Source organism: Salvelinus namaycush, chromosome 28 (genome assembly GCF_016432855.1).
Source record: "Salvelinus namaycush isolate Seneca chromosome 28, SaNama_1.0, whole genome shotgun sequence".
Classification (NCBI taxonomy): domain Eukaryota; kingdom Metazoa; phylum Chordata; class Actinopteri; order Salmoniformes; family Salmonidae; genus Salvelinus; species Salvelinus namaycush.
This window is the reverse complement of record NC_052334.1, coordinates 19,906,314-19,924,183: the sequence shown is the minus strand read 5'-3', so window position 1 is coordinate 19,924,183 and position 17,870 is coordinate 19,906,314. Positions and strand designations below refer to the sequence as shown.

Below are 17,870 nucleotides of genomic sequence, written 5' to 3'. Positions count from 1 at the left end.
TTTACCCTAATTCTGACTAGGACTACACATTTATTGATTATGATTTATACATTCTAATCACTTCCATACAATTATATGTTTCAGGGCGGAATATTCTAATAATTCAATTAACAGATAATTCTCACCTAACACTTTTTCGGGTGTAAAATATGGGTTTTGAAATATCAGATCTGAGATTTGCACTAACCAAATGCAGTATTTTGGTTAGGGAAGTGAGAGTTTTTGTTCCCCTCTGATCATATGTTTCAATTAACGATAATGTTGGCCACTTTTACAGGGCAACATGCAACACAAAGGTTTGTACTCATCTGTCTGCTCTTAACTTTGAGTCAATCACAATAAATCCATTCAACATCTACTGTATAGATCTACTGTTCTCATAGTTCACCGATCATTTGTCAGCTCATGAAAGCTCATACTGTAGCTATAATGATAAGCAAATGTATAATAAAGGCAATCATTATCTTGAAAATAAAGTTTTAGTTTAAGTCAAGGCATTATACACATGATGTGCCTGTTTATCATGTGAGCTGCCAGCAGGTCAAACCAGCACATGATAGTATTGGGAAAATAGTTAGGAGAATGTTGAGATCCCTAAAAACGACAGACTCCACAGCATCATCAGATCACAGAAGCAAAGCCACGCCTACATGAAAGCCAATAACTTCATATGAAGAAACCAGGTTGCCAAAGAACAGTTCAACCTCGTTATAAAATTACTACCTGGTATCCTCCTGACCTGTCTATTGCTAAGCAACACTAAACTCTGCTGGACCAGACACAGGGGCAGAGAACCCATCATTCATAGCAACACGTGCTTTGGCAGAATGAAGTTAATAAGGAGGTTGAGGGACGAAGCAGGTAATGATAATTTCTTAATTTTCTCAAATCTAGAACTCAATGACATTACATAACAGAAAAGAAATCAAACTAAGCTTTCACTGCAAGCATGCTCCAGCGGCAGAGTCTATATCCGCATTTATAATCCAGGGTCACTACACAACTCCCTCCTTTTTCAAAGAGCTGAATGAAAGATCCCAGAAATTTTCCATACGCACAAAGAGCTTATTTCTCAAAGAATTTGGCACAAATTTGTTTACATCCCTGTTAGTGTCACGCCTGCTCCCTTTCTCCCTCTCTGGCGCCCGAGGGCCCCAGCCTGCCCTTCATTACGCATACCTGTCACCATCATTACGCGCAGCAGCTCTCATTGGACTCACCCCTGGACTCCTTCACCTTGTTGATTGCCCCATCTATATCTGTCTGTTCCTCCGTTGGTTCCCCATGTCAGCATGATTGTCGTTTACGTTTCCCCTGTCCAGACGCTGTCCGTGTTCTGTTTTATGTCTGTGTTTTCATTAAATGTTCACTCCCTGTACTTGCTTCTCGTCTCCAGCGTCTGTCCTTACAGTTAGTGAGCATTTCTCCTTTGCCAAGATAATCCATCCACCTGATAGGTGTGGCATATTAAGAAGCTGATGAAACAGCATGATCATCACACAGGTGCACCTTGTGCTGGGGACAATAAAAGGCCTCTCTAAAATGTGCAGTTTTGTCACACAACGCCACTGATGTCTCGAGTTTTAAGGGAGCGCACTATTGGCATGCTACTGCAGGAATGTCCACCAGAGCTGTTGCCAGAGAATGTAATGTTCATTTCTCTACCATAAGGCACCTCCAACGTCGTTTTAGAGAATTTGGCAGTAAGTCTAACCGGCCTCACGTGTAACCACGCCAGCCCAGGACCTCCACATCCGGCTTCTTCACCTGCGGGATCGTCTGAGACCAGCCAACCAGACAGCTGAGGAAGCTGTGGGTTTGCACAACCAAAGAATTTCTGCTCAAACTGTCAGAAACCATCTCAGGAAAGCTCATCTGCGTGCTTGTCTTCCTCACCAGAGTCTTGACCTGACTGCAGTTCAGTGTCGTAAACAACTTCAGTGGGCAAATGCTCACCTTCAATGGCCACTGGCACGCTGGAGAAGTGTGCTCTTCATGGATTTGGATTGTTTTTATTTAACTTGGCAAGTCAGTTAAGAACAAATTCTTATTTACAATGATGCCTATCCCAGGCTAAACCCGGACGACGCTGGGCCAATTGTGTGTCGCCCTATGGGACTTCTAATCACGGCCGGATGTGATACTGCCTAGATTCAAACCAGGGACTGTAGTGACGCCTCTTGCACTGAAATGCAGTGCTTCAGACTGCTGTGCCTCTCGGAAGTCCATGGATGAATCCCGGTTTCAACTGTATGGCATCTAGTGGGCAAGCGGTTTGTTGATGTAAATGTTGTGAACAGAGTGCCCAATGGTGGCAGCGGGGTTGTGGTATGGGCAGGCATAAGCTACAGACATCGAACACAATTGCATTTTATCAAGGGCAATTTGAATGCATAGAGATACCATGATGAGATCCTGAGGCCCATTTGTCGTGTCCTTCATCCGCCGCCATCACCTCATGTTTCAGCATGATAATGCATGGCCCCATGTCGCAAGGATCTGTACACAATTCCTGGAAGCTGAAAATGTCCTAGTTCATCCATGGCCTAAATACTCACCAGACATGTCACCCATTGAGCCCGTTTGGAATGCTCTGGAATGATGTGTACGACAGCGTGTTCCAGTTCCTGCCAATATCCAGCAGTTTCGCCCAGACATTTTAGAGGAGTGGGATAACATTCAACAGCTTGATCAACTGTATGCGAAGGAGATGTGTCGTGCTGCATGAGGCAAATGGTCACACCAGATACTGACTGGTTTTCTAATCCACCCCGCTACCTTTTTTTAAGGTATCTGTGACTAACAGATGCATATCTGTATTCAGTCATGTGAAATCCATAGATAAGGGCCTAATGAATTAATTTCAATTGACTGATTTCGTTATATGAAATATAACTCAGTAAAATCTTTGAAATTGTTGCATGTTGCATTTATATTTTTGTTCAGTGTAGAATAACCCAAGGTTAGACTAGTTAGAAGGAGGCAGGAAATCATGTGGATGCAAGGCTCGTATCATTTGGTATTGGGGGACGCATCCAATTTAGGTGAAAAGAGGTTAATTAAATCACGGCTTGCTTGAGCCTGGGGAGGGGAGGAGCCTGTGGTTTTAGAAAGGGTGAGGAAAAAGGGGGTTAGCAGGTGTCTGAAAAAGCCCCTTTGAGAGTTTGCAGATGCAGGTGTAAGATTTGCAGAAGCGTCCGCGAGAATATAAGTGTTGTTAGGGGTGTGGTTAGGAACACAGATAGGTTATTAGGATAGGATTAGAATAAGGATTAGGATATAAAAATACTGTATGTTTTTGTGGAGAAGAGTCTCTGGGCTTGCTTGAAGAACCTCTTGTCTGCTGAAGAAAGATTTTGCTGTAGCTTTTTAGCTTAAGATACATTTAGATTTGAATTATACTTAGTTTTTATTCTTAGTGTTAAAGTAAAGTTCTAGAATAAATCCTTAAGGTTACCTTATTGATATAAGTTTTAAAGTAGCTGTTAAAGTTTTTAGACACCGACTGAAAGACGGATCATCCTGAGGGGGGCGACAAAAACTGTTTATAGTTGTAGACGGTAAGAAACCATTTTTCTTGTAATTTAATGCTGTGCTTATCATAAAATTGTAATAGATAAAAAATATTGCATTGGCAGTATAAGGGTGCTGAAGGTATCTAATCCACTTAACTTTTGCTTATCACAATATTGATTGATTTAACTGGGACTTTTTATGCCTGTTTCTGGAATTTTGAATAAACTTGCTTTAGTGTTCTGAAACCCTGTGTCATCAAAGAGTCATACAAGTGCATGTCGTTTTACTCTAGGTTTCTGAGATTGACTTGATTGATTGAGGATTTTTAGCATTGGTTAATTCGTCCATTGTGAACCCGAGTTGCTGGGATAAAAGAACCTGAGACCGAACTATAGGTACTGAGTGCATTGGTCAGCGTCATAAGAGGGGTGATTCTGGGCTTAGTCAATCCACGAAATAGTGGCCTCTCATAGTGGGCTATGGTGGAAGCTCTGGCCTGGACGATCCTGAGAAGGCGCCAGGTGGAACGAGAGCGAGGCAGCATAGGCACTAGGCTCTGAGGATAGGCCACTTTACTATATGGCCCTTACTGTTGAGTTTGAGGAACAGTCCCTAGCTGTAAACTAGCTCAGTGGTAAAGCAGAGCGGCATCTATCAGATCTGGGGGATTAATGACAAGGGATAACTGACTGCTATTGGGTAGGCAGGGTCGAGTTGAGTTGTTAATTTTGAAGAAGTGGTATTTTAGCTTTGACACTCCAACAGCACCCTGGAGAGGCGCACTGGGAATGGACAAGCAAAATATTTTGCGCCCCTGCCTTTTACAAAGTGGGCACTGCTTATCACAGGGCGGCATCAGCGCTCACCTAAAAACCCCATATGCCACTGGTTGAGAGAAATTGTCATTGTTTTGGGGCAGAATTATGTGAGGTTTTATGTTTTGTTGTTGGAGGTGCGTCTTGTTCAGTTTAGCTCAGAAAATGTGGCCGCCTAATCCTGCCTAATGAGCGGGTCGGCCGTGGTCTTATGCAACCATACCAAACATAACATACTGATGTGAGTATCCCGGATTTAAGTGTACTATATTATGTCTAGTCTATGAGACCAGGCTGCCACGCGAGCCCACCCTGTCCTGCTGCAGCCTATAAATGGAAGTGCTTTTACGATTTGTAAACGTGGTCTGTCCTGTCGGGAGAGTAGATCTATTCCTTTCAGTTCACACATATTTTTCTATCTGGTTTTAGCAGGTAGGTCTTTATTACATGCTTTCTTTTGCCTTTACATACTGAAAGTTTACTTATGATGTCAAATGTTTTCATTTACAAAATATACTTAGCAATTATATATATATGCCGACTGTATTTCTAACCTTTTACCCAAATTTTGTTAAGGGTAGATAGAGATAATGTGACATAAAAACGCCTTTAAATATTGTAGAGTACCCGGAGGGGTGTGGCCAGACCAAGACTCGAACCCTGGTCAAGCGATAGTCAAGCCAATACTTCAACCGTTATGCTAAGAGGTCCAAACCTCTTGCTGAGGTCGCTAGGTGTTGGGTTAATGTCGCTACAATATTTAACAATGCAGCAGATTGAACACAATCAGTTTATAACACATTGCAAATGCAGTAAGTGACCATCTGTCTCTGACTGTCTCTCTGTAGCAATGAGGACCCTGCGGACCAGAAACACCTCCGAAATAGGATCCACTAAGCCAGAATCTCCAGTGGAACACAGTGGAAAGACAACATCAGCTGGAAGAAAGTTTAAACATTTTACACTGCCCCCTATCCTTAGACGGAATTCCAAGAGTAACAGCAACGTCTCCTTTCCAGATGTACCCAACACATCCTGTCTTATAGCTGCCCCCCAGAAGGGTGAGTGAAACCTACAATGAGTTCTCCCCTTCTATCTGTAATTCCATCTCTTTTTTTACATTTTATTATTCCTAGGTTATCATAGGTTATCATAAAAATCCCAGATATTAAATGTACATTTTTCTCATGACTGATTTTTTTGTTTATCACATCTGTAAATAGTTCTAACCAGTGATGTTAAAGTACTTTAAAGTACTACTTAAGTAGTTTTTTCGGCTAGCTGTACTTTACTTTACTATTTATATTTTTTGACAATTTTTACTTTTAATTCACTACATTCCTAAAGAAAATAATGTACTTTTTACTCCATACATTTTCACTGACACCCAAAAGTACTTGTTACATAATTAATGCTTTGCAGGACAGGAAAATTGTCAAATTCACGCACTTATCAAGAATACAGGTGGTCATCTGGTCTGTCAGATAGAAATGCCTTGTTTGTAAATAATGTCTGAGGGTTGGAGTGTACCTCTGATTATCCGTACAAATTTTAAAAACAAGAAAATGGAGCCATCTGCTTTGCTTAATATAAGGACTTTGAAATTATATATGCTTTAGCTTTAACTTATGATACCTAAGTATATTTTAGCAATTACATTTACTTTTGATACTTAAGTATATGTAAAACCAAATACTTTTAGACTTTTACTCAAGTAGGTAAGTATTTTTTTGCTGGGTGACTTTTACTTGAGTAACTTTATATTAAGGTATCTATACTTTTACTCAAGTGTGACAATTGGGTACTTTTCCCACCACTGGTTCTAACATGTCGTACGTACATGTTTTATGGCAAATAGTTTAGACACTGTAAACACTACACTGTTTTTGTTGTCTTTTCCCTCAGAGTTGTTGACTCTTGAGCAGAACCTTGAGAGAAATTGCCTGTCTGCTGCTGGCCAACAGCTGATAGACAGAGAGGAGCATCTATATGGACAGATCTCAGAAGTAGCTCAGCCAACCACAGAGAGAGAGAAGAAGGAGAAAGAGCAGCTCGCCAGAGATCACAAAGGCCTCCTCAGCCACATAGACCTGGCTGTGAAGAGTTCTCTCAGTCTGGACGAAGACAGTCTGGAAGCTCTGAAGTCTGCAGTGAAGGCTATCCTACAGGAGGAGGAGCAGGATAGGCGATGGCTGAAGCAGAAGAGTAAACGGCCTTCCTGGAGGCCCCGTGAGTGTAGACGTCACCACGACACTGTCATCCAGAGCCTGGTGGAGGAGTGTATGGTCAATGCCGAATTGCCCCCTGAAGAGAGCAACAAGCTACGCTCCTCCCTGCAGAGGGACATCTGTGGGAAGGGCAGACGCCTACAGGAGGACCTGCTGAGGGTGGTAAAGGATGTGAAGGGCTGTTACCCAGAGGACATGGATATCTGCAACCTCTATGGAAAAATGTACCACCAAGCCTTCAGTGCAGGGATGAGAAAGATTGCAGAGTATGGGCTGGGCATGGTTGACTGTTCTTACCTCCTGCATTGGGTGAATGTTGCCTACCCAGAGTGAGTGATATCTTATTTTTGTTTGCTTATTCAAATACTATATAAGGAGGTTAGGAGATGTGACTGATTAACATAGTAACTCCTGGTTTTTGTCTTAGGATTCTACAAAATCTGGAACTGACCAAGGCGATTAACCCTGAAGCGTTGGGAAAGCTGTTGACTGAAGAGTTAACAACACAACTGGAGAATCAATATCTTACTCACCAAGAGGTAAATATGATTTAAATAAAAATGTCTCCTGCAAATTGGAGCACAGCTTTCTGACCCATGTGTTAATGTTTTCGACCAGGAAAATATTAGCTTTACCCACCTAGATGTGAATAATTGATTGTAGATCATAAAAAAGTTACGTATACAGTAATTATCCCAGAGATAAATATATCCCTTGTTAGATAATGAATTGTTTTGTTTATGCTCTATTTTCAGACAGAGGTGCAGACATTGATCAACAAAGTGCTGAATGTAGAGGAGCAAGCCTGGAGGGAGGGATCTGTGCCAGAGCTCAGAGACAACTGTTACTTTAGCCCCTTGGCCATTGATGTCATTCAGGTAGACATCATATAGGAAATATTTGGCATCTTCATGCCTTTATTGCTCTTACTATTCAGTTAGTCACAAATTACGTTGTTTATTTCAACAGAGATTCATTTCAAATGGAAAGGTCACTTATTCTCCATCTTTAACCAGCTCACTTTCTATTTCTCTGTCCCTTTAGTTTGTTAATGCTGCATTCGAATCAGTAGAGACAGTTTTGGGAGACACGTCCAAAGTCCAGATGATTGCGTGCCTGTTGAAGGACTTCTTGAATAGGTAATATAAACTTTTTGCAGGACAGAGTTGCATGTTATGAATCATGAAGTAACAATGCATTGTGTTGTATTCTACTCCAAATACTATCAAATCAAGATGATCTATTACTAATGTACCAAATTACACACTTCCAGCTACAAGAAATTCCAGGAGAAAGTTCTCAAGGGAAGCAACAATAGAAACAGCAGAACTGTGATAATGGCCAATCTTTCCTGTGTTGAACAATTTAGGTATGTTTTATTTTCTCTTTATGTGATGTGATGTCTAAATTGATAGGACCACCATGACAATTTAGTCATTTAATTTGATCAAATCAAACTTTATTTGTCACATGCGCCGAATAAAACAAGTGTAGATGCTTATTTACAAGCCCTTAACCAACAGTGCAGTTCAAGAAGAGTTAAGAAAATATTTACCAAATAAACTAAAGTAAAAAATTATTAAAAGTAACACAATAACATAACAATAACGAGACTATAATACAAGGGATACTGGTACCGAGTCAGTGTGCGGGGGTACAGATTAGTTGAGGTAATTTGTACATGTAGGTAGGGGTGAAGTGACTATGCATAGATAATAAACAGCGAGTAGCAGCAGTGTACAAAACAAATGGGGGGAGGGGGTTCAATGTAATAGTCTGGTGGCAATTTTATTAATTGTTCAGCAGTGTTATGGCTTGGGGGTAGAAGCTGTTAAGCAGCCTTTTGGTCCTAGACTTGGCACTCCGGTACCGCTTGCCGTGCAGTAGCAGAGAAAACAGTCTATGACTTGGGTGACTGGAGTCTCTGACAATTTTATGGGCTTTCCTCTGACACTGCCTATATAGGTCCTGGATGGCAGGAAGCTTGGCCCCAGTGATGTACTGGGCCGTACGCACTACCCTCTGTAGCACCTTACAGTCAGATGCCGAGTAGTTGCCATACCAGGCGGTGATGCAACCGGTCATGATGCTCTCGATGGTGCAGCTGTTGAACATTTTGAGGATCTAGGGACCCATGCCAAATCTTTTCAGTCTCCTGAGGGAGAAAATGTTTTGTCGTGCCCTCTTCACGACTGTCTTGGTGTGTTTGGACCATGATATTTCATTGGTGATGTGGACACCAAGGAACTTGAAGCTCTCGACCCGTTCCACTACAGCCCTGTTGATGTTAATGGGGGCCTGTCCGGCCCGCCTTTTCCTGTAGTCTGCGATCAGCTCCTTTGTCTTGCTCACATTGAGGGAGAGGTTGTTGTCCTGACACCACACTGCCAGTTCTCTGACCTCCTCCATATAGGCTCTCATCGTTGTCGATGATCAGGCCTACCACTGTTGTGTGGTCAGCAAACTTAATGATGGTGTTGGAGTCGTGTTTGGCCACGCTGTCGTGGGTGAACAGGGAATACAGGAGGGTACTAAGTACACACCCCTGAGGGGCCCTTATGCTTATGGCCTTATAGAGTTCGTTGAGTGCGGTCTTAGAGCCAGCATCGGTCTGTGGTGGTAAATGGACAGCTACAAATAATATAGAAGATAACTCTCTTGGTAGATAGTGTGGTCTACAGCTTATCATAAGGTACTCTACCTCAGGCGAGCAATACCTTGAGACTTATTTAATATTAGACATCGCGCACCAGCTGTTATTGACAAAAAGACACACACACCCACCCAGATAAAAAAACATGTTCCTTATGGAACAGCGGGGACTGTGAAGCAACACAAACATTTGCACAGACACATGCATACACACACACATACACATACATACGATAACATACGCACTATACATACACATGGATTTAATAATGTAGATATGTGGTAGTGGTGGAGTAGGGGCCTGAGGGCACACAGTGTGTTGTGAATGTATTGTAATGTTTTGGCAGCAGCTAATGGGGATCCATAATAAATACAAATACCCCTCGTCTTACCAGACGTATCATCTCTGTTCTGCCGGTGCATGGAAAATCCCGCTAGCTCTATATTATCCGTGTCTTCCTTCAGCCACGACTCAGTGAAACACAATATTTTACAGTTCTTAATGTCCCGTTGGTAGGATAATCGTAATCGTAGGTCATCAATTTTATTTTCCAATGATTGCATGTTAGCAAGTAGAACGGAAGGCAGTGGGAGTTTACTCGCTCGCCTACGGAATCTCAGAAGGCAGCCCGATCTGCGTCCTCTTTTCCTCTGTGTTTTCTTCACGTAAATGATGGGATTTGGGCCTGTTCACGGGAGAGCAGTATATCCTTCTCGTCGGTCTTGTTGAAGGAAAAAGCTTCTTGCAGTTCGTGGTGAGAAATCGCTGTTCTGATGTCCAGAAGTTATTTTCGGTCCTAAGAGACGGTAGCAGCAACATTATGTACAAAATAAAATTTAAAAATAAGTTACAAACAACGCAAAAAAGCTAACAAAATAGCACAATTGGTCAGGAGCATGTAAAACGTCCGACATTCTCTTCAGCACCATCTTACTAAGCCATTCTACCTGTATGATTCCACACAGGGACTATATTGTGAAGAAAGCAGATCTCTTCCCAGTGGATATAAAGGAATGCTGTTTGTCCATAGTAGCTGATATGAAAAATTGTGGCTACAGATCTTTAACAAGCCCCATACACAAGGACCTCAAGGTATTGCTGACTTACACATCTAAAATCCAGGCTTTGTGAAAAGTTTGACTTTGCATCTGAGGAAAGGAAGTAATATAAAGTGGAATGTACCTACTAGCCTGTCATTGGTCTTGATATTGATATGTTGTCTATCTGCCTCCTCCTCTACACACACACACACATAAACAAACACACACACACACACACACACACACACACACACACACACACACACACACACACACACAGTCTCAGTACAGCAGTCTGGGAACGCCCATATGGTTGGAGAAGAAACAGGTGTTTGAGAAGCTGTTGGAAGGAATTAACAAACACACCCAGGATGTTAGGGGCTTGACTGACTCCTGCCATCAGGTAAATTGATTGACAGAGCGATTGAAAGATGGAATGGCTGATTTATTGATATATTGAGAAGTTGATTGATTGAATGAATGGTTGGATGGTTATGCAGGAGCTGCTGGGCCAGCTGCACTTGGAGGTGACAGTGGAGTACGTGAGGAGGCTACTGAAGAGGAAGATCAAGCTGAGAGACAAAAGGATGCAGGAGCAGGCGGCCAGGTTGGTGTGTGAGGATGGCCAGAGACTAAACAAACTGTTCACTGAAGCGGTGAGAATACACATACACACACACACACACACACACAGACACACACACACACACACACACACACTGGAAATAACATTGTGACTGTTTTCACAGGGTTCCAGGGAGGAGTGGCTGAGTGACATTCTGGCCAGGATTGCTGAAGTGCTGAAACTCCAAGACATTTCCTCCATACAGCTGGAAATAGTAACTCTGAGTCAAGCTTACCCTGATCTCAGGTTGAACTTTCATACTTCTTACTCACATAACTGTTATTACACAACACTGTAGTTTTGAGATTTTGTATCTCCTTTGCATACTATGTAGTGATGGCTGATATTGATACAGAAATAATTCAGGTTATAATGCTAAATTCAGTTAAAGTTCATTGCACAAGGCCAATAACACACTGCAGATGATTCTGTGTTTGCATTGTACAACCGATGAGCTCACCCTTTTCCCCTTTGACCCGCAGTGACGTCCAGGTGACCGCCCTGCTTAGCCTCAAGTCCAACCTTTCTGCCTCAGCTGTGAAGAGGATAAAGAAGACCCTCCTGGACATCCAGGACACCACCAGCTCCCAGGATGGCCCGTCGTTTTTCTCCAAGGTATAGGGTTTCCACTAGTTACCACTATCATTTTGGTCTTAATTTAATGTTAGGGTTAGGCATGAGGTTAGCAGTGTGGTTAAGGCTAGAGTTTTAAAATCATATTTTAACACGAGAAATTGTAAAAATGGGTGTGGTTTATGATTTGGTGGCTGTGATAACTAGTGACGACAGGTCAAATGATTGTTGAACACTCTTGAGTCAAGTCTGTAGTGTTAACCATGCAATGATAAGCTGTACTGTATTAGATTGTTGCAAAATAGCTTGTCTTTTGTATATGGGCATTCTTAAAGGGACTTATTTCACATTGCTGTACCTTATGAGCTTTTGAGGGTGCTGTGAAGAGTAGACATTTAATATATTGATATAATACTGTCACGCCCTGGCCTTAGTTATCTTTGTTTTCTTTATTATATTAGTTAGGTCAGGGTGTGACATGGGGGATGTTTGTGTGCATTTGTCTCGTCTTGGGTGGTTGTATTGTATAGGGGGTTTTGTAGAGTGTATGGGGTTGTGTTCAGTATAGATGTTTAGGAAAGTCTATGGTTGCCTGGTTTGGTTCTCAATCAGAGACAGCTGTTTATTGTTGTCTCTGATTGGGAGCCATATTTAAGGCAGCCATAGGCATTAGGCTATTGTGGGTAATTGTCTATGTGATGTTGCATGTTTGCACTCAGTATTATAGCGGTCACGTTCATTTTGTATTGTGTGTTAAGTGTTCTTCGTTATTAAAAAGAAGAATGTATTTCTCTCACGCTGCGCCTTGGTCCACTCCTTTAAACGGCCGTGACAAATACGGTTATTTTAGGTTACTGCAGTTTTTTCCTCCATGAGAATACTGTGTTCTTATAGATTTGTATGTTGTATTTTGCATGTTGAATTATTTATGTAATAAAAAGGACTATGCATTACGTCTGTAAGGCACCTCTGTATAGTTCTCTGTCATTTCTTCTTCATGTTCACACTTCAAGTTTGAGTGTTTTCTTCCTTACTCAAGGGTTTCCCTCAAATTGGTTAGTCAACCATTCTAAGTCATTGTTACTATTTTGTCAACGACAAGGGGAAGTATACACACTAAGTACTTGTCTAGCCGACTGTGATTTGTTTTGTGTATCAGTTCCAGGTAAATGCTCACTTTACCAGTAAGCTGCCTATTACTTTGGAAAGAGGAAGGAAACAGCATTAACAGGACAGGCTGCCAATACTTCCAGGTTAATGTCTCTAGCTCCCCTGGAAGACTGTCAGTGTTTTGATAATATGTTGTGATAAGGATTTAAGGGGAAACACCAGACCTTGATGATAATATCCCCTGGGATACTATTGAGGAAGCATGTACAGCATTAACAGCATTGTTAACAGTTTTTCAAGTGAGTCAGGCTGCCAGTTCTTCCAGGTTAATGTCTCTAGCTCCCCTGGAAAACTGTCAGTGTTTTGATAATATGTTGTGATAAGGATTTAAGGGGAAACACCAGACCTTGATGATAATATCCCCTGGGATACTATTGAGGAAGCATGTACAGCATTAACAGCATTGTTAACAGTTTTTCAAGTGAGTCAGGCTGCCAGTTCTTCCAGGTTAATGTCTCTAGCTCCCCTGGAAGACTCAGTGTTTTGATAATAGGTTGTGATACGGATTTAAGGGGAAATACCCCTTGAGTGTTGAAATGGTTTTAACACAGTCAAAACTTGTCATCTCTGGCAATCGTTGGAACATACAGCCTGCAAAACATAATAATTTATAATCATAATGATTACCATGATCCAACAATGATACATGAGATTTGATTTTATGTCATGCTCATTGTAATGAAAAAAACAATATCATTACTGATTGCAAACAGCATAAGAAGAATAGAGAAACTCACTTGAGTTCATTGCAGGTGTTGAAAGTCTTGAAGAAGTGCATTGTACCTGACATGACATACCTGCACAGTTTAGCACATTCATTCAACATTGTGCCTGGTCAAACAGTTATAGACCATGAAACAGTTGTGGGACTAAGAAAAAGCGAGACCTAACTTTTTATGAAGTCCTGTAGCTCTTGCCAACAGACTATATGTGCCATGAGCATCAGAGTTTGGCTCATCATCTTTGGAGCACAGAATTGATGCACTACGCAGAGGAAGAAAAGAGACATGGAGAGAAATGTCTTAGTATAGACTTACAGTGATACACTGTATAATCTCTGTGCACATCCCTGCTGGTTGAAGTAACTGAATGACATCCTGATGCAGGCGGATGAAGGCATCTTCCCCAGACACACACCTCTCTAACTGACTATTCATTATGAAGGATCCTCCTCAGTGATGTAGAGCTGTCTTCCTAAGGTGGGTCAGAAAGAAAGAGAGAGAGACTCAGGAGGTGTACTGATAGACCGAAATGAGTTAAATATTATATTCACAGGAACTGCTTGGAATATTATCACAAATATATGTTTAAAAATCGATACATGTTAGAAATCTAACCCTCAAGAAGTAGGACACCTGTACTGATTTGTTAGTTTTGAGATTACATTAATGATCCTATACGTGATTCACCTGCACAGTGGCCAGTAGTTGCCTCTCAGCCTGTGGGAACCAGTCTGTCAGAAGAAGGTCAACTGCTTGGAGAGCCTCATTCCAGAGGTCAGGGTGTCCTAGCAGCTCCTGACTGGAAAAATAACCCAAAACATGTAATTGTTACACTGAGTATCTGTGTAGAACACAGTAAAGACCTCCTTTATTTTACTAGGCAAGTCAGTTAAGAACAAATTCTTATTTCCAATGACAGCCTACCAGTGAACTGCCTTGTTCAGGGGCAGAACAACAGATGCTTACCTTGCCAGCTCAGGGATTTGATCCAGCAACCTTTTGGTTACTGGCCCACCGCTCTAACCACTAGGCTACCTGCTGCGCCATTGTGCCAACAATCTGGAAGATCCGGTGTAGACAGTCAAACGTACACAGATGATAGCAAGCAATCAAATGCCTCAGCAACTCAGCCTCTTTGAGCAGGGGTATTAACCTCAGAAGCTCCCCCGGCATAGTTCTCTGCACCTCCTTTAGGTAGCACTCCAGTTGATTCATAGTGTCCTCTGCTGGCAGTTTAGGGAAGTTTTTGTCCACAGACGCCTCAATATGGTGAAAGTACCTTTGGAGAAGGTTTTCTGAGTCTGTATCATCCTTCTGCTGAGTCTCACGGCACAAAAAACGAATTACCATTATTATACCGTACATGTACTCTAAGTTGATTCAATATAAATTGAATACTGATTGTTTTGGTCATAATACATTACATTAAAATAACTAATTGATCCCAAGCGATGTAGACATATCTTCTTGCTTTTGGAACAAACATGATGAATGACAAACAATAGGTAGACCACAGTAAGAATCTGGATCTCACCATCTGATGTTCCTCATCAGAGGACTCTCATCCTTCCTCCTTACTTTTTCTGGTCATCAAGATTAATCTCTTCATGGTTCTCTTTTGGGTTGATTGTCTGACACACTGATTGCCACAAAAGGTACCAATGCTGAACTCAACTGGTCCTCAGTCAGAATCCAAGTAGGTAAATATTATGATGTAATATCTTGAGGGAATGGAGCAGGTGCATGTACAGTAGTACAGATGAGGAATACTGTAAGTCACAGTTTGTCAACCAACCACCAATGTCCATACAAGAGGCTGTCTGCCGAACTATGTACAGTAGAGCTGGAGCAGGGAATTCCCCCCTTTTCCCATTAGTGACACTCCACAGTCATGGTGTTGCTTTCAGTTTCTGTGGCTGCATTGTACTGGATGCCTGCCAATATAACATTACATTTTGTAACAATAGACTCATTATGAGGACTGTTTTTAACGATAATCCTGTTAATAGTTAATAGGACTAACTGATGATAGGACACAATACATTTCAAATGTGTTTGAAAGATAAACATGCAGGAGGTTATTTATTTTTATTTAACTAGGCAAATCAGTTAAGAACAAACACTTATTTACAACAACGGCCTACCCCGGCAACACTGGGCCAATTGCACACCACCCTATTGTACTCCCAATCACAGTCAGATGTGATACAGCCTGGATTCAAACCAGAGACTGTAGTGACAACTCTTGCACTGAGATGCAGTGCCTTATACCACTGCGCCACACGGGAGCCCATTACATTGTAGAACTTTCCTATATGGGTGAACACCGTCTACCCTTTTGAATTTTCCCAAACTTTCCTAGGTCTGGAAAAAATTCAAGGAGTGAATATTATTTACAACAGCTCTACCTGGTTGTTTCATTCCACACTCATACAACCAAATTCCCCAAACATTCCTCCTGGGATTATTGCTATCCACTCATAACTGGCCCTGACATGCTGGTGGCCTGGTTTCATAGAGAGAAAAAAAGAAGAGGAAAATTGCATATATTTGTGTCTGCCACAGTAGAAATATATTGATTGACTGAGAAATATAGTACCAAACCAAAGCCTGTTTGTTTTACAACAGCTAACCAGAGATGGTGTTGGCAGTGGTTGTGGTAGTGGTTGTGTATCAGGATAAAGGGAATTTCCCCAAGTGAGCTCGAAACTTTTCCTTTTTGTTAACATGACAATCATGATTATTCAAAGCTGAACTAATGATGATGCAATACTTTTATCAGTACCAGAGAGGAAGAAGGAAGCCATATGTTTATCTTTGTCCAGCATGGTCTCATAGACTAGACGTAACATAGTAAATGTAAATCGGGAGATCTTAAATTAGTATAATATGTTATGTTTGGTATGGTTACATAAGACATAAGGTTACTTATGGCAAAAACTAAAGTAGGGTGATTGGTCGGGGTGGATGGGTAGACGTTTAGCAATTTTGCAACCACTTACTACTTTTTAGCTACTTTGCAACTACTTAGCATGTTAGCTAACCCTCCCCTACCCCTAACCTTGATCCTTTAACCTAACTCCTAACCCTAACCTTAACCCTAACTTTAACTCATAGCCTAGCTAAATTGGAATTCGTAACATATCATACGTTTAGCAAATGCGTAATATATTGTACGAATTGTAATTTGTACACAAATTGCAATTCGCAACATATCACAAAAATTGGAATTTGTAACATATCATACTAATTGTATTGTCCATGTTTACTATGTTACATCTATCTGTCAGTACTAATCAGAAGGGAACATGCTTTTGAGGGCACTGAGCCATACATATTTGGGTTGGAGGACTGCAGGGAGTGATATGAGGGAGGGGCCTTCATCTGTGTGTAAATATAGAGAAATCTGGTGAAATCAACAGTTTTGTTATCATTATGATAGCCAGTGGCACCATAATGTACAAATACATGTAGAACAATTAATCAGAGATGGTGAATTTGTCCAATGGGTGATAGGGGAGGGCAGGGGTAACAAAAAAATCATGCAGACAGTTCACGCAAAAACAGGTTTAGAAACTGGTTCACGTTTTGGAAGCGCATGAAGCGAGACGGTGGATGGTGGTTGGAAGAGCGTGCTTGTTTGGAATGGAAAAGCGTTGCGGTAGCTTTTGATAAAGAAGAACATCAAGATGAAGTAGCTGCATTATAAGTGGGATGCACTGTTGAGTGCTACATCCCGAGGGGTTCGTGCTGATTGTACGAAGATTGTGACAGCCGATTAAATGGCGTCCTTTGAGAAGGCAAGAACACGATGTATGTCAGGAGAAGTGCAGTATTATCATAAGGAGACATATACTTGGAATACGGAGAAGGAATGGATGAAAAAAGAGAGGCAGAGGAGGTCTAAGAGAGAGAGGGAGGAAGAGGGTGAGCTTGAGTCGGTTAAAAATGGCAGAAAAAAGGGAGATGGTTTGTCGTCGGATGGGGCCACAGTGTCTCCTGACCCCTCCTGTCTCAGCCTCCAGTATTTATGCTGCAGTAGTTTATGTGTCGGGGGGCTAGGGTCAGTCTGTTATATCTGGAATATTTCTCCTGTCTTATCCGGTGTCCTGTGTGAATTTAAGTATTCTCTCTCTCTCTCTCTCTCTCTCTCTCTCTCTCTCTCTCTCTCTCTCTCTCTCTCTCTCTCTCTCTCTCTCTCTCTCTCTCTCTCTCTCTCTCTCTCTCTCTCTCTCTCTCTCTCTCTCTCTCTCTCTCTCTCTCTCTCTCTCTCTCTCTCTCTCTCTCTCTCTCTCTCTCTCTCTCTCTCTCTCTCTCTCTCTCTCTCTCTCTCTCTCTCTCTCTCTCTCTCTCTCTCTCTCTCTCTCTCTCTCTCTCTCAACTGTTCTGCCTGCGGCTATGGAACCCTGACCTGTTCACCGGACGTGCTACCTGTCCCAGAATTGCTGTTTTCAACTCTCTAGAGACAGCAGGAGCGGTCGAGATACTCTGAATGTGATCGGCTACAAAGAGCCAACTGACATTTACT

The 17,870-nt window shown here is 41.8% G+C and overlaps 1 protein-coding gene across 2 annotated transcripts; it reads left to right on the top strand.

The window, feature by feature from the left end:
• The first annotated feature begins 4,679 nt into the window (after window positions 1-4,679).
• On the top strand, window positions 4,680-11,962 carry LOC120023604 (tumor necrosis factor alpha-induced protein 2-like). 2 transcript variants are annotated; one of them, XR_005472717.1, is made up of 12 exons: window positions 4,680-4,763; window positions 5,180-5,392; window positions 6,237-6,888; window positions 6,987-7,098; window positions 7,315-7,437; window positions 7,604-7,698; window positions 7,833-7,928; window positions 10,178-10,304; window positions 10,533-10,655; window positions 10,753-10,859; window positions 11,002-11,123; window positions 11,360-11,476. XR_005472717.1 is itself a non-coding variant. In XM_038967645.1 (12 exons), the coding sequence occupies exons 2-12, from the start codon at window positions 5,182-5,184 to the stop codon at window positions 11,496-11,498; spliced, it is 1,956 nt and encodes a 651-aa protein (XP_038823573.1). In that variant the 5' UTR covers window positions 4,680-4,763; window positions 5,180-5,181; the 3' UTR covers window positions 11,499-11,962. The 2 variants fall into 2 exon arrangements, 1 of the variants encoding a protein (XP_038823573.1); XM_038967645.1 differs by having other exon boundaries at window positions 10,753-10,908; window positions 11,360-11,962.
• The last annotated feature ends 5,908 nt before the right edge of the window (window positions 11,963-17,870 follow it).